This window comes from Bos indicus x Bos taurus, chromosome 7, assembly GCF_003369695.1.
Source record: "Bos indicus x Bos taurus breed Angus x Brahman F1 hybrid chromosome 7, Bos_hybrid_MaternalHap_v2.0, whole genome shotgun sequence".
NCBI classification, from domain to species: domain Eukaryota; kingdom Metazoa; phylum Chordata; class Mammalia; order Artiodactyla; family Bovidae; genus Bos; species Bos indicus x Bos taurus.
In genome coordinates, this window is record NC_040082.1 from 56456202 (window position 1) to 56474050 (window position 17849).

General features: G+C 36.0%; 1 protein-coding gene across 7 annotated transcripts in view; it reads left to right on the forward strand.

The window, feature by feature from the left end:
• NR3C1 (nuclear receptor subfamily 3 group C member 1) overlaps positions 1-4253 on the forward strand; it is a 119891-nt gene extending 115638 nt beyond the window's left edge. For all 7 annotated transcript variants that reach the window (XM_027546093.1, XM_027546097.1, XM_027546092.1 and 4 more), the window contains exon 9: positions 106-4253. In XM_027546093.1, coding sequence (XP_027401894.1) covers positions 106-258 — 153 coding nt within the window. In that variant the 3' untranslated portion in view covers positions 259-4253. The remainder of the gene's footprint in view (positions 1-105) is intronic.
• The last annotated feature ends 13596 nt before the right edge of the window (positions 4254-17849 follow it).

Genomic DNA, 17849 nt, shown 5'->3' on the forward strand with positions numbered 1-17849 from the left:
CAAAAATTTTAAAAAAAGTGTGTGGGGGGGGAGGGGCAAAACAAGCATGAGATGTCTCTACTGCTAAGTTCTTAAGACTGATCATCACTGTATCTTCTCTTGCAGGTGGTTGAAAATCTTCTTAACTATTGCTTCCAAACATTTTTGGATAAGACTATGAGTATTGAATTCCCAGAGATGTTAGCTGAAATCATCACCAATCAGATACCAAAATATTCAAGTGGAAATATCAAAAAACTTCTGTTTCATCAAAAGTGACTGCCTTAATAAGAAAGGTTGCCTTAAAGAAGGTTGAATTTATAGCTTTTATTGTACAAACTATCAATCTGTCCTGTAGCAGTTTTACTTTTTTGTTTTTGTCTGGATTTTGTTTTTGTTTTGAATATGCACTACATGTGGTTTAAAGAGGGCCAAGACTTGGCAACAGAAGCAGTTGAGCTGTCACTTTTCAGTGATGGGCAACGTAGAAAGTGAGAGTTGGTGGATCCCCGAAATTAGAGCCAATAACGTGGGTGTATAAGCTCCACTTTCAGAGAAGGATGGCACCTAAACCACCAGTGCCCGAAGTCTGTGTGATAAACTTTCTGCTCATACTTTTCACAGTTGGCTGGACAAAATTTTTTAGACTTTTTGTTGGTATATTTCCCCTGTTTAGCTAGGATAGCATTTTTTTGATTTATGCATGGAAACCTGAAACAAAGTTTACAAGTGTATATCAGAAAAGGGAAGTTGTGCCTTTTATAGCTATTACTGTCTGGTTTTAACAATTTCCTTTATATTCAGTGAACTACGCTTGCTCATTTTTTCTTACATAATTTTTGTATTCAAGTTATTGTACAGCTGTTTAAGATGGGCAGCTAGTTCATAGCTTTCCTAATTGAACTCTAAACATTAATCTTCTGTGTGAAAATGGGTCGGTGCTTCTAACCTGATGGCAGTTAGCTATCAGAAGACCACAAAAATTGACTCAAATCTCCAGTTTTCTTGTCAAAAAAGCTCACATTTTGTATATATTTGCTTCAGTGGAGAATTATATAGATTGTGCAAATTAACCGTCCTAACTGGTGTAGAGCACCTAGTCCAGTAACCTGCTGGGTAAACCGTGGATTGCGAAAGACTAATTAAAAAAAAAAAAAAAACTATCAAGAGGCCCTGTTTGTACCTAACGCCCTACCTATCTCTGCAATGGTTAGATGGGAAGAAAGGTGGTAAACTGTCTTTCAGGACCTTCTGCTGTAGTTTGAAAACTTCCTAAAAGTTATAATTCCAGATAACCAGCTGAAACACAATTGAGTGTTTTTAACCAGTCCAAGTAATTCCTCCCACTAAACTTTACCCCCTCCCAAAAATCTCTAATATGGCAAAAGTGGCTAGACACCCATTTTCACATTCCCATTTGTCACCAATTGGTCTTTCTTTCCTGGGGATACAGGAAAGCTCAGCTACTGATTTTTCTGATTTAGAACTGTATGTCAGACTTCCATGTTCATAAAACTATACATCCCTCACAACCTTATGTGTGCCATAGAGTTTAATGAAAGTCATGTGAATTTCTCCTTCTCACTGTTGAGAATTATCATTTTAAACAAGATAGAAGCTGTAGTAGCCCTTTCTGTGTGCACCTTACCAACTTTCTATAAACTCAAAACTTACATTTACTAAGCCACAAGAAATCCGATTTCTATTCAAGGTGGCCAAATTATTTGTGTAATAGAAAATGGAAAATCTAATATTAAAAATATGAAACTTCTAATATATTTTTATATTTAGTTATAGTTTCAGATATATATCATATTGGTATTCACTAATCTGGGAAGGGAAGGGCTACTGCAGCTTTACATGCAATTTATTAAAATGATTGTAAAATAGCTTGTATAGTGTAAAATAAGAATGATTTTTAGATGAGATTGTTTTATCATGACATGTTATATATTTTTTGTAGGGGTCAAAGAAATGTTGATGGATAACCTATATGATTTATAACGTGTGCAAGCATTCATACAGGCAGCAATGGTCTCAGAAACCAAACAGGTTTGCTCTAGAGGAAGAGAGAATTGGAGACTGGCCCTGTGCACCATGAAGGTTACTGAGGCTCTCTCCCATTCAGATTGGAGAGGAAGTAATCCTCTGCCTCCCAGAATGACCACCCTCTTCATTCCAACAGTGCGTCTGTCTGCACAGGTTTAGTTTACTAAATCTCCCCTTGCGCTAAAGTGTGTTAACAGGACAGAAAGGTGGTGCTTACACACTTACAGGCACCATCACATTCAGCCTCCCCAACAGTTTAACAGTTTGGCAATAATATGCATAGAGGTACCAGCAATATGTAAATAGTGCAGAATCTCATAGGCTGCCAATAATACACTAATTCCTTTCTATACTATAAGAGTTCATTTCCTAATAAAATGAGGACATGTTTATGTTTTCTTTGAATGCTTTTTGAATGTTGTTATTTTTCAGTATTTGGAGGTTATTTAATAAAAATGTAATCATTTGCTTTTTGAATGCTCTCTAAAAAGGGAATACTCCTTTTGTAATTCTTTAAATTGATCTCAAAGTATTTTAAAATGATTTGTAACCCAGCTGGATGTGAAATTTTTGGTGCCTAAGAAATACTGCTTGAATATTATCAGTGATAGTGTTAAGTTTCAAAAAGAGCTTCTGAAAGATAAATTATTAATCATTTATAGAGTATTATCTGGTTAAAATCAGAAGGCGTACCACACATTAATCTTAATTTTTAGCCCCAACAACCTTGGCTCCCAAAAAATCGAGCTCAATGAATAAAGACAAGTGCACTTTGTTGTTAAAAGGAAATGGACTGACATTCATGAAACTATAGGAAGCTGTACATTAAATGGAAAAAGAAGCCGTGACCTTTTAGAAAATGTAGGAAAGAAGAAATTTACCTTAATTGTGTGTGAGTGTAATTATGGACTTAAGTGAAGAAAGCTATGGTGCTATCTGAAAGGAGCTTCATTTTCTATATATTTGGTATGTTGCCATCCCAAACTATAAGTGTATAGTAACTTTAGTGACAGGTGACATGCATAGATGAGTCACAACAAATCCTGAAAAGTATTTTTAATTACTGGTGGGAAAAGGGACCCTCTCTGTGTTTTTAGGTCTTGCTATAGGATACAAGACAAGTGTTTTGGGGATATATATTTATACCCAATTGTCTAAAACTATGTGAGGGGAACCTAAAAGTGCACCTGCCTTCTCCTGGGGGAAAAAAAAATAACACAGCAAAAGGAAAACATATGATTAGTGTCTATGAAGAACTTTGTATTTAGCATAGGATGAGCTCTGGATACATATATAAAGGAAAGCCAGGCTCACTTCAGAATTGAGGAATGGGAGAATGAGCAACTCCAATTTTACATATCCACCAATACAACCAGTTATCATTAAGTCTTATCGTTTTAGTTCTCTGTTAAATATCCTAAAACTACATCACCATGGAATGGACATCATTATTATACTTTGATCTGTCAAAAGTTAAGAACTGTGACAGACAGCCCTCAGTAAGATTTTGATCTTGCTAGATCACTGAAAGGACTGCAGCTGTATATGAATGTGTTTTTCTGTGCCTGGTTTGAGAATTAGAAGAGAAACTAAGAGTGGAAGGAGGACATGTTAACCACTTGGAATGGAAGTTTATCGTTTTCCAGACTATGGTCAGTCAGCCTGGTCCACCAAGGATTAGTGACCCGGTTTTTGGGAAAGGATTAGCTTCTCTCTAGCAAATGCCTGAAAGAAGGATTTTATTTTCTGACGAAAGGCTGTATGAAAATACCCTCCTCAAATAACTTGCTTAACTACATATAGATTCAAGTGTGTCAATATTCTATTTTGTATATTAAATGCTATATAATGGGGACAAATCTATATTATACTGTGTATGGCATTATTAAGAAGCTTTTTCATTATTTTTTATCACAGTAATTTTAAAATGTGTAAAAATTAAAACCAGTGACTCCTGTTTAAAAAATAAAAGTTGTAGTTTTTTATTCATGCTGAATAATAATATGTAGTTTAAAAAAAAGTGTCTTTTTACCTACGCAGTGAAATGTCAGACTGTAAAATCTTGTGTGGAAATGTTTAACTTTTATTTTTCATTTAAATTTGCTGTTCTGGTATTACCAAACCACACATTTGTACTGAATTGGCAGTAAATGTTAGTTAGCCATTTACAGCAATGCCAAATATGGAGAAACATCATAATAAAAAAAAAATCTGCTTTTTCATTATATGACTCCAACATGCTTTTGTAGAACTCATGCAGTTTCACTTTTCCTGCTGCTTTTCTTCCCTCTTCTATCGAAGTTAGAGTTATCACTTCAGGGAGCTTACACTGCTAAAGAGGACATTTAAATGTCAATGTGGCAGGTTTACATGCTAATACGGCATAAATTCAAAATGAGCTTAACCCTGGCACCAAAGACCCAAGAACTGTCCCATCTGTGCCTCAAACGGTCATGTGCCAACTACTGCAAAGGGTACTAAGGGAAGGAAAAACTCATTCAAGCCTTTTCCAAACCTAACAGTCTTTACCATGAAAATGCTATTTTATGTAAACAAACTGATTAGCTCATCAAGATTCTTACCTTACTTAAATTAACATCAATTCTTTCTCCAAAAAAGGACGTAAACATGCGGTGAACACAGCAATACTGCATATTATAGACAGTAAAGGCAAGAGGGGTCAAATGGTAAAGCAGTTATTCTGTACAACTTACGGTATTTCCAAAAGCATAATGTGTCCAATCATATCCGTAAACTGGATGAGCCGACAAACTTCCCTATAAATACTCTTCTCTCTACATGTGACCTCCACCCCTAAGGAAAAGGCATTACAATGTCAAAACCAAGTCTATCTTACCTGTCATATGTGTACCAAGTATTTGCTGTGTACCCACTCTATGATAAATATTGAAGTTCAAATATGAACAAGAAAATTACTATTCCTACCTTCAGTCATTTGCAAAAGTATGTAAGAAGCCTCCCTTCCCAGTGTCTTACTAGTATGTATACATATTATTGCTTTACTCTTCATTTCAAGTATTAGCCTTACATTTGTAGAATACTTTCACATATAGCAGTTAATCCTCACCTACCCAATAAACAAATGAAATAAAAACAAATGCTAAGGAACATAACTCCATTTCATAAAAAGGGAACAAGCTCAGAGTTTAAACACCTGATTCATAGCTGCTAACCCATTTTATTGAAATCTGAATGAAAAATCTTTGTAATGAGGCTGTTTACCACGTCAGAGAATATGGCTCTAGTCTACAAATTCCAAGGGAACTGGGGTTGCTTTTCTGTTTTTAAATTTGTGTTTTATATTAACTGAGCACTTACTTTACACCAGGGATCATGTTTCAATATATTACCTCATTTAAACTTAGAAACTCTATAAAGTGCTACTATAGACCTCTTATAAGCTCACTGTATTTATATGAGACAACTGTGGCTTAAACAACTTACCTAGGTTACAAAGCTTGCAAGTGGTTAAGCAGGATTTTTTAGGTCTGTCTTTTGTTTGTTTGTTTTTAAATACTGGACATCTGGCTCCAGAGTCCATGCTCTTAAACGTTACTGAGAAATTATTAATATGAAGCTCCTAACTAGATTAAATGAGCCAGTGTTGAGCATCCTATGTCAAGCCTTTGACCTAATCTCATTTAACCTAATCATTTTAATTTAACCATATCAATTTTGACTTACACATTTAACAATGATAATTCCTTCTCAAAAACATGTGTTCTACCATGTGTCCAATACCCTTTGTTTTGTCAAATATACTGTACAAGGAACCTGTCTCACTTAACACCCACAGGAAAATTAACACATTTCTTCAAGCTATGTAGAGAATATAGGCTACACTCAAACAGAGGAAGAGAGTAATTTATAAATGAAAACTGATGTAAGTCAAAATTTATGATTAGTTTGGCAAGTAAAATAAGAGCCTGAATTTTGAGTGTATTTTTTCTTAGAACTTCAGCTAATTTCTATTAACTGGCAGTACCTGGCTCTTAACAGCATTAGTAACTTTATAGCATTTGCTTTAGTGCAAAGAATCCAGTCTTCTTATGTCAGGCTTCCGTTGCCCAGTTAAAATGAAACCATACTTTGGTAGGGAAACATTTTTTACTTTATTTGGTCACAGACATACGAACTTTATTTGGTCACAGACAAGCTAACATCAGAACAAAACAGTTCATACAGAACACATCAGACACCCAAAAATCTTTCCTCACTCTATCCAGCCTACTTGAATAAAAGACAGTTTATATTATTCATCTTTTATACCCTCTCCATAAATCAACAGAATAATATGCATACACAGTGTAAATAAGCCATAGCTTTTGTTACTATTAATGTGGCATTGTCTTAGAGTATGTCTTACCACATACTGTCTTTGAGTATACATGGAGTTATGCTGGAAATAAAAATCTAAATCATCCAAAACCATTAGGATTGTTTGCTAGCATTGCAAAGAATAGAGATAAAAATAATTCTTTCCAAGTGGGCATAACAAGAGATATAGTGTGCATAAAAACCAAACAAGGGTTCACAGAACATCAAATTATGTCATAAATACCTGTTGATCAGTTGCCCGACCCACTGTGTGGCAGGCATGCTAGAGGAGCCAATTCAAAGACCAACCACTAAGCCAATACTAAAGACTTCAACGTAATGTTCCTGCCTTCAAGGAATCAAAGATTAGACATGTGGTCCAACAATTACACTGCTATGAATCTATTCAAAAGGAATAAAACCTGGGCATACAATGACTTGCATGCAGATACTCACAGCACCGTTTTTCATAATAGACAAAAAACAAAATGTCCAACAACATAAATACATAACAAATAAGACATTAACAAATGAATCAACACATAAAATGTGGCATAGCTATATTTCAGTTCTTATGTATAGCCATACAATAGAAAATAATTATAAGCAAAGCAGAGTAGAATACTACACAACAATAAAAGAGACCGCGGTGCATGCTATAATATGGATGAACCTCAAGCAAAAGAATTCACACAAAGAGACCACATCTTACTTGATTTCGTGTATATGAGATGTCCAGAAAAGGCAAAGCTATAGTCAAAAGGCAGGTCAATGGTTTCCTATGACTGGGGCGGCATCAGGGCTCAAGTGAAAATAGTATGAGGGAACTTTATGAGAAGATGGAAATGTTTTAAAATTGGATTATAATGATGGCTACACAACTCAGCAATTTTAATAAAAATCATTAACATTTACACTTAAAGTAAGTTTTATGGTATGTAGCATACACACACACACACACACACACACACACACGATATCTAAGAGTGGTTGTAAGCAAATGTGTAACTTTCGTTCACTGTATCAGCACCTGGTACAAAGTACTTTGAATACAAAAGGCAGGTGCAGCTGATTTTCAGGAAAGCCTATAAGAAGGTGTCTTCCTTGTCATGATACTATACACAGACAACCCTAAAGATACTACTAGAAAATTACTAGAGCTAATCAGTGAAATTATTATAATTAGCAAAGTCACACAATACAAAATCAGTACACAGAAATCATCTGTATTCCTATAAACTAACAATGAAAAATCAAAAGGAATCAATCCCAGTCACCATTGCAACAAAAAATAATAAAATATCTAGGAGTAAATCTACCTAAGATGACAAAAGAGCTGTATACAGAAAACTAAGACACTGATGAAAGAATTCAAAGTTGACAAACAGATGGACAGATATTGCATGTTCTTGGTTGGAAGAATCAATATTATGAAAATAACTACATGACCAAATGCAATCTACAGATTCAGTGTGATCCCTATCAAATTACCAATGGCATTTTTCAACAAAACTAGAACAAAAAATTTCACAATTCACATGGAGTAACAAAAGACCCTGAATACTCAAAGCAATCTTGAGAAAGAAGAATGGAGCTGGAGGAATCAACTTTCCTGACTTCAGGCTATACTACAAAGCTACAGTCATCAAGACAGTATGGTACTAGCACAAAAACAAAAATATAGACCAATGGAACAAGATAGAAAGCCCAGAGATAAATCCACGTACCTATGGTACCTTATTTTTGACAAAGGAGGCAAGAATATGCAATGGGGCAAAGACAGCCTCTTCAATAAGTAGTACTGGGAAAACTGGACAGTCATCTGTAAAAGAATGGAATTAGAATACTTCCTAATAACCACACACAAAGAAAAACTCAAAATAGATTAAAAACCAAAATGTAAGACCAGAAGCTATAAAATTCTTAGAGGAAAACATAAGCAGAATACACTCTGACATAAATAACAGCAAGATCCTCTATGATCCACTTCCTAGAGTAATGGAAATAAAAATAAACAAGTGGGACTTAATTAAACTTAAAAGCTTTTGCACAGCAAAGGAAACTATAAACAAGGTGAAAAGATAACCCTCAGAATGGGAGAAAATTATAGCAAATGAAACAATGACAAAGGATTAATTTCCAAAATATTACCAGCAACTCATCCAAATCAATACCAGAAAAACAAGCCAATCAAAAAGTGGGAAAACCATCACAGCACTGTCTATAATAGCCAGGACATGGAAGCAACCTAGATGTCCATCAGCAGACAAATGGATAAGAAAGCTGTGGTACATATACACAATGGAGTATTACTCAGCCATTAAAAAGAATACATTTGAATCAGTTCTAATGAGGGGGATGAAACTGGAGCCTATTATACAGAGTGAAGTAAGCCAGAAAGAAAAACACCAATACACTATATTAACGTATATATATGGAATTTAGAAAGATGGTAACAATAACCCTGTATGTGAGACAGCAAAAGAGACACTGATGTATAGAACAGTCTTTTGGACTCTGTGGGAGTGGGAGAGGGAGAGGGTGGGATGATTTGGGAGAATGGCATTGAAACATGTATAATATCATATAAGAAATGAATCGCCAGTCCAGGTTCAATGCAAGATACAGGATGCTTGGGGCTGGTGCACTGGGATGACCCAGAGAGATGGTAGGGGGTTGGGAGAGGGGCTCAGGATGGGGAACACGTGTACACCCATGGCGGATTCATGTTGGTGTATGGCAAAACCAATACAATATTGTAATTAGCCTCCAATTAAATTTTAAGATTTTATATTAAAAAAAAAGTGGGAAAAAGACCTAAATGGACATTTTTCCAAAGAAGACATATGGATGGCTGATAAACACATGAAAAGATGCTCAACATCACTCATATTAGAGAAATGTAAATCAAAACTATGAGATATCACCTCACACAAACTGTTAGCCAGACTCATCAAGAAAAAAAGGGAGAAGACTCAAATCAATAAAATTAGAAGTGAAAATGCAGAAATTACAAAAGGCAACACAGAAATTCAAATGGTCATAATAGATTACTATGAACAACTATATGCCAATATAATGGAAAACTTGGAAGAAGTGGACAAATTCTTAGAAAACTGTAACTTTTCAAAACTGAACCAAGAAGAAAATTTGAACAGATCAATTGACAAGCATAGAAATACAAACTATAATCAAAAATTTTACAATAAACAAAAGCCCAGGATCAGAATTCTACCAAATTGAATTCTGCCAAAAATGTGAGAATAGCCAACACCTATCCTACTCAAACTCCTCCAGAAAATTGCAGAGGAACAAAAACTCCCAAACTCATTCTACAAAAGCCACTATCACCCTGATACCAAAACCAGACAAAGATATCACAAAAAAAGAAAATTACAGGCCAATATTACTGATCAACATAGATGCAAAAATCCTCAACAAAATTCAAGGAAACAGAATTCAACAACATATTAAAAAGATCATACATCATGATCAAGTGGGCTATATTCCAGCAATGAAAGGATTCTTCAATATTCATAAATCAATCAATGTGATACACCATATTAACAAAATGAAAGATAAAAACCATATGATTATTTCTAAAGATGCAGAGAAAGCCTTTACCAAAATTCACACCCATTTATGATAAAAACTCTCCAGAAAGTAGACACAGAAGGAACATACCTCAACATAATAAAAGCCATATACAACAAACCCACAGCAAACATTATTCTCAGTGGCAAAAAACTGAAAGCATTTCCTGTGAAACCAGGAATAAGACAAGGGTGCCCACTCTCACCACTACTATTCAAAAGTTTTGGAAGTTCTAGCCACAGCAACGGAGAGGGCAATGGCAACCCACTCCATTTTCTTGCCGGGAAAATCCCATGGATGGAGGAGCCTGGTAGGCTGCAGTCCATGGGGTCACTAACAGTCGGTCACGACTTAGCAACTTCACTTTCACTTTTCACTTTCATGCATTGGAGAAGGAAATGGCAACCCACTCCAGTGTTCTTGCCTGGAGAATCCCAGGGATGGGGGAGCCTGGTGAGCTACCGTCTATGGGGTCGCACAGAGTTGGACACAACTGAAGTGACTTAGCAGCTGCAGCAGCCACAGCAATCAGAGAAGAAAAAGAAATAAAAGGAATACAGATTGGAAAAGAAGTAGTAAAACTCTGTCTGCAGATGACATGATCCTCTCTATATATAAAAAACCCTAAAGATGCCACCAGAAATTACTAGAGCTAATCAGTGAATACTGGAGCTAATCAGTAAAGTCACAGGATATAAAATTAATGCACATATGTACATGGCATTACTATACACTAACAATGAAAAATCAGAGAAATTAAGGAAACAATCCCATTCACCATTGCAATGAAAAAAAGAAAATACTTAGGAATAAATTTACCTAAAGAAACAAAAGATCTGTATACAGAAAACTATAAAACACTGATGAAAGAAATTAAAGGTGACACAAATAGATGAAGAAATATACTATGTTCTTGGATTGGAAGAATCAATAGAGTGAAAATGAGTATATCACCCAAAGCAATCTACAGATTCAATGGAATCCCTATCAAGCTACCAAAGGTATTTTTCATAGACCTTGAACTAATAATTTCACAATTTGTATGGAAACACAAAAGACCCTGAAAAGCCAAAGAAATCTTGAGAAAGAAGAATGGAATTGGAAGAATAAGCCTTATTCACTTCAGACTACACTACAAAGCCATAGTCATCAAGATAGTATGGTACTGGCACAAAGACAGAAATATAGATCAATGGAACAAAATAGAAAGTCCAGAGATAAATCCATGCACCTATGGACACTTTACGTTTGACAAAGGAGGCAAAAATATATAATGGAGAAAAGACGGTCTTTTCAATAAGTGATGCTGGGAAAGCTTGTAAACCACGTGTAAAAGAATGAAAACTAGAACACTTTCTAACACCATAAACAAAAATAAACTCAAAATGGATTAAAGACCTAAATGTGAGGCCAGAAGCTATAAAACTCTTAGAGGAAAACATAGGCAGAACACTCTCTGACATAAATCACAGCAAGATCTTCTATGACCCACCTCCCAGAGTAAAGTAAATAAAAACAAAAATAAATGGGACCTAATTAAACATAAAGGCTTTTGAACAATGAAGGAAACTATAAACAAGGTGAAAAGACAGCCCTTGGAATGGGAAAAAATAGCAAATCAAACAACTAACAAAGAATTAATTTCCAAAATATACAAGCAGTTCATGCACCAGAAAAACAAACAATCCCAATCAAAAGATGGGAAAAAGATCTAAACAGATATTTCTCCAAAGAAGACATACAGATAGCTAATAAACACATAAAAAGATGCTCAATGTCACTCATTATTAGAGAAACGCAAATAAAAACCACAATGAGGTACCATCTCACACTGGTAAGAATAGCCATCATAAAAAAATCTAGAAACAATAAATTCTGGAGAGGATGTGGAGAAATAGGAATCCTTTTACACTGTTGGTGAAAATGCAAACTGGTACAGCTGCTATGGAGAACAGAGTGGAGATTCCTTAAAAAACTGGGAATAAAACTACAATATGAGCCAGCAATCTCACTGCTGGGTATATACCCTGAGGAAAACAAAACTGGAAGAGACACATGTACCACTATGTTCACTGTAGCACTATTTACAATAGCCAGGACATGGAAGCAACCTAGATGTCCATCAGCAGATGAATGGAAAAGGAAGGTGTGGTACATATACACAACGGAATATTACTCAGCTATAGAAAGGAACACATCTGAGTCAGTTCTAATGAGGTAGATAAAACTGGAGCCTAAAATACAGAGTGAAGTAAGTCAGAAAGAGACAAATATTGTATATTAATGCATATATATGGAATTTAGAAAGATGGTATTGATCCTACATGCAGGGCAGCAAAGGAAATACATATGTAAATAACAGACTTTTGGACTCTGTGGGAGAAGGTGAGGGATTTGAGGGAATAGCACTGAAACATGTACATTCAGTTCAGTTCAGTTCAGTCACTCAGTCGTGTCCGACTCTTTGCGACCCCATGAATCGCAGCACGCCAGGCCTCCCTGTCCATCACCAACTCCCAGAGTTCACTCAGACTCACGCCCATCGAGTCAGTGATGCCATCCAGCCATCTCATCCTCTGTCGTCCCCTTCTCCTTCTGCCCCCAATCCCTCCCAGCATCAGAGTCTTTTCCAATGAGTCAACTCTTCGCATGAGGTGGCCAAAGTACTGGAGTTTCAGCTTTAGCATCATTCCTTCCAAAGAAATCCCAGGGCTGATCTTCTTCAGAATGGACTGGTTGGATCTCCTTGCAGTCCAAGGGACTCTCTAGAGTCTTCTCCAACACCACAGTTCAAAAGCATCAATCCTTCAGCACTCAGCCTTCTTCACAGTCCAACTCTCACATCCATACATGACCACAGGAAAAACCATAGCCTTGACTAGACGAACCTCTGTTGGCAAAGTAATGTCTCTGCTTTTGAATATGCTATCTAGGTTGGTCATAACTTTCCTTCCAAGGAGTAAGCGTCTTTTAATTTCATGGCTGCAGTCACCATCTGTAGTGATTTTGGAGCCCAGAAAAATAAAGGCTGACACTGTTTCCAACGTTTCCCCATCTATTTCCCATGAAGTGGTGGGACAGGACTAGAAGGAATCAATAGTGGAATAACTGAGGCAGAAGAACGGATAAATGACCTGGAAGACAGAATGATGGAAATCACTGCTGCAGAACAGAATATAGAAAAAAGAATGAAAAGAAATGAAAACAGCCTAAGAGGCCTCTGGGACAACATTAAATACACCAGCATTATAGGAGTCCAAGAAGAAGAGAGAAAGGACCTGAGAAAATATTTGAAGAGACAATAGCTATAACTTCCCTTACACAGGAAAGGAAATAGTCAACCACGTCCAGGAAGCACAGAGTCTCAGGCAGGATAGACCTAAGGAGGAACACACTGAGACACACAGCAATCCAACTGACAAAAATTAAATATAGAGATAAAATATTTAAAAAGAACAAGGGAAAAACAACAAATAACATACAAGGGAATTCCTATCAGGCTATCAGCTGATTTCTCAACAGAAACTCTCCAAGCCAGAAGGGAATGGCATGATGCATTTAGAATGATGAAAAGGAAGAACCTACAATCAACAATACTCTGCCCAGCCAGACTCTCCTTCAGATTTAATGGAGAAATCAAAAGCTTTCCAGACAAGCAAAAGTTAAGAGAATTCAGCACCACCAAACCAGCTTTACAACAAACGCTAAAGGAACTTCTCTAAGCAGGAAACAAAGAGAAGGAAAAGACCTACCTACAGAAAATGAACCCTAAACAATTAATAGAACAGTAATAGGATCATACATATCAATAATCATGTTAAATGTAACTGGATTAAATGCACCAACCAAAAGACATATACTACCTGAGCAGATGAAAACATGTGCATGCACACACTTCCACTTACCACACCACTCTGCTTGACCCCACAATTTGCATGTAATTATTTTATATTGTTAGGTTTACCTTGGTCCCATTACAACTTGCAACTGTAATTATCTTTTATTTTTTATCTGGCTATTGATTGTGAAAACTGACAAACATCTTTCACTATTGTGATTATGTAACTAGTACTCACTTAATACCAATATATGATGTTTGGTCAATAGAAAAATAATATAATTCTATTATCACCAAAACTACCATTTAATAGAAAAACTTGTAATCACTTTTTAAAATCCAGATACATATGAGAATTATCTTGTAATTTTTTGAAAAATACAAATGCCAACGTATTGCTTTTTCTTGTCAGAGCTCCAGATATGTTTCTAATGAATAGCCATGTTTAAAAGCATGGTTCAGTTTAAAGCCAACTGAACTATATGAGGATCTTTTATATTTTTCTACTTTGTTTCATTTTTTCTGTTTCATATTCAGTGCTCCCATTTCATGTAGTTTATGTTTTCCAATTTCTCCATCTTTTTTTTTCAATGTTCTTTCTCAAGCCTTTATCCAACATAATACAAAAGCTCTTGCATACTAATATACTCTGTATAATATATATATATATTTTTTAGAAAAACTATGAATTTTTGCCTTAAAAATTTATGACACTTTGTTTCCACTTATTTGACTTAGTATGAACAGAATGCTAGATTTCTAATCTAAAAAAACACATATGATACAAGCAACAAAGGTTTACTGTATAGCACAGGGAACTATAGTCAATACCTTGTAATATATTATATAACATATAATGGAAAATAATTTCAAAAATAATATATGCAGAGTACATCATGAGAAACGCTGGACTGGAAGAAACACAAGCTGGAATCAAGATTGCCGGGAGAAATATCAATAACCTCAGATATGCAGATGACACCACCCTTATGGCAGAAAGTGAAGAGGAACTCAAAAGCCTCTTGATGAAAGTGAAAGTGGAGAGTGAAAAAGTTGGCTTAAAGCTCAACATTCAGAAAATGAAGATCATGGCATCCGGTCCCATCACTTCATGGGAAATAGATGGGGAAACAGTGTCAGCCTTTATTTTTCTGGGCTCCAAAATCACTGCAGATGGTGACTGCAGCCATGAAATTAAAAGACGCTTACTCCTTGGAAGGAAAGTTATGACCAACCTAGATAGCATATTCAAAAGCAGAGACATTACTTTGCCAACAAAGGTTCGTCTAGTCAAGGCTATGGTTTTTCCTGTGGTCATGTATGGATGTGAGAGTTGGACTGTGAAGAAGGCTGAGTGCCGAAGGATTGATGCTTTTGAACTGTGGTGTTGGAGAAGACTCTTGAGAGTCCCTTGGACTGCAAGGAGATCCAACCAGTCCATTCTGAAGGAGATCAGCCCTGGGATTTCTTTGGAAGGAATGATGCTAAAGCTGAAACTCCAGTACTTTGGCCACCTCATGCGAAGAGTTGACTCATTGGAAAAGACTCTGATGCTGGGAGGGATTGGGGGCAGAAGGAGAAGGGGACGACAGAGGATGAGATGGCTGGATGGCATCCCTGACTCGACGGACGTGAATCTGAGTGAACTCCGGGAGTTGGTGATGGACAGGGAGGCCTGGCGTGCTGCGATTCATGGGGTCGCAAAGAGTCGGACACGACTGAGCGACTGATCTGATCTGATCTGATCTGATAACAGAATCAGACTTCCCTGGTAGCTCAGCTGATAAAGAATCCATCTGTAATGCAAGAGACCCCGGTTCAATTCCTGGGTTGGGAAGATCTGCTGGAGGAGGGAAAGGCTACCTACTCCAGTATTCTTGGGCTTCCTGGTGGTTCAGATGGTAAAATCACACAAAAAAAGAATTCTAATTTTTGAAATTTAATAATGTTTATCTTTTTGCCAGTTTTTCTAAATGTCCTATGTATATCTAATAACAATGTATGACATACAAAATTTGAAATATATTTACATAGAATATGAGATTAATATAAATTAATATAAAATAGAAATCTACTATAGTTAATTTACCAACATTACTCAAGAAGCTCCTATTCTTTTTTTTTCTGCTCTTTATAAAATATTCTCAGAGAAATGCTAATCTGCCTCATTATTATATATTTTTTCTTTTCCCTTGTATTTCTTTTGCTTTTTGCTTCATGTATCTTTGTTTCTTTGTTGTTGTCTAACCATTTATGATGTCTATCTTCTTTGTGAATTGTACCTTTTATCATTAGAAATATTCATCTTTGCTTCATTTAAATATAATAAGTAAAAAGAATACTGGAGCAGGTTGCCATTCCTTCTCCAGGGGATCGTCCCAATCCAAAGATTGAACCCGTATCTTTTATGTCTCCTGCATTGGCAGGTGGGTTCTTTTCCACTAGCACCATCTCAGAAACCCTTAGTGGGTCCCAAGATTCTTTTAAAGGTAACAAAAATGCTCTAAAATAAAACTATCTTCATGATTGTACAACTGTGAGTATACAAAAGGTGCCTGAATTGTATATTTTAAATGGGTACATTTTTTGCTATCCAAATTATAGCTCAAAAAAGGTGCTTTAAAAAACAGGAAAGAAACAAACAACCTTATTAGTCCTATTGTTGCTGTTGTTCAGTTGCTAAGTCATGTTCGACTCTTTTGCAACCTCATGGACAGTAGCCCGCCAGGCTCTTCTGTCAATGGGATTTCCAAGGCAAGAATACTGGAGTGTTGCCACTTCCTTCTCCAAGGGGTCTTCCTGACCCAGGGATCAAACCCATGTCTCCTGCATTGGCAGGTTGATTCTTACCACTGAGCCACCTGGGAAGCCCCAAATTAGCCCTCTATCTATTAGTTAAGTTGAATTTGTAGTTAAAAACCTTTCCATAAAGAAAACTTCAGGCCCCAGATGGTTTCACTGGTGATTTCACCCAAACACTTCAGAGAGAAATAATACCAATTCTACAGAAACTCTTCCAAACACAAAACTGCACCAGAGGGAATATTACTCAATCCATGCTAAGAGACCAGCATTATGCTGGTCTAGACACCAAAATTAAGACAAAAACTACAAGAAAAGAAAACTATAGACTAATATCCCTAATGAACATAATGGAAAAACTCTACACATAACTTTGGCAAACAGTATTTAACAATTTATACAAGGATGACACATGACCAAAGGGTTACCTCAAGAACAAGGGTTGAATCCACATTTCAAAAATCAATCAATGCAATTCACAACAGTGAAAAAATGAAAACTCCATGTGATTACCCAAACAGATACAAAGCATTTGACAAAATCCAACATACAGTTCTAATTTAAAATAAACAACCTCTTAGCAAACTAGGAATAGAAGGGAATTTCCTCAGCTTTATAAAAGGTATTTACAAAACATTACCTTCTTCTAGCATCATATTTAATGGGAAAACACTGAACACTTTCCTCCTAATTTTAGTAAAAAAACAAACCAAACAGGAATGTACCCTCTTACCACTTCCATTAATACTATACTGCAGGCCCTACCCAATGCAATCAGGCATGAAGGAAATAAAATGTAATTAGATTAGATGGAATGAGTAAAACTGTTTTAACTCATAGACAGTATCTATGCCAAAATTCCATGGAAGCTATAGAAAACCTACTAGACTTCAAAAAGTTAAACACAGAATTACCACATGATCTGCAATTCCACTTCTGAGTATAAAACCAAAGGAACTGAAAAGGGGTACTCAAGTAAATACAATTACACATGTTCATAATAGCACAATCCACCACAGCCAAAAACATGGAAATACTCCACGTGTTCATCAACGAGTGTGCAGATGAATCAATGGTAGAATATATAAACAACAAAATAGTATTTGGCCATAAAAAGAAATGAAGTATGAATTCATGCTACAATGTGGATGAACTTCCAAAACGTTAAGTGAAAAAAGCCAGGCACAAAATGTGATATTTTATGTAATTTCATTCACATGAAATATCTAGGACAGAAAAATCTACAGAT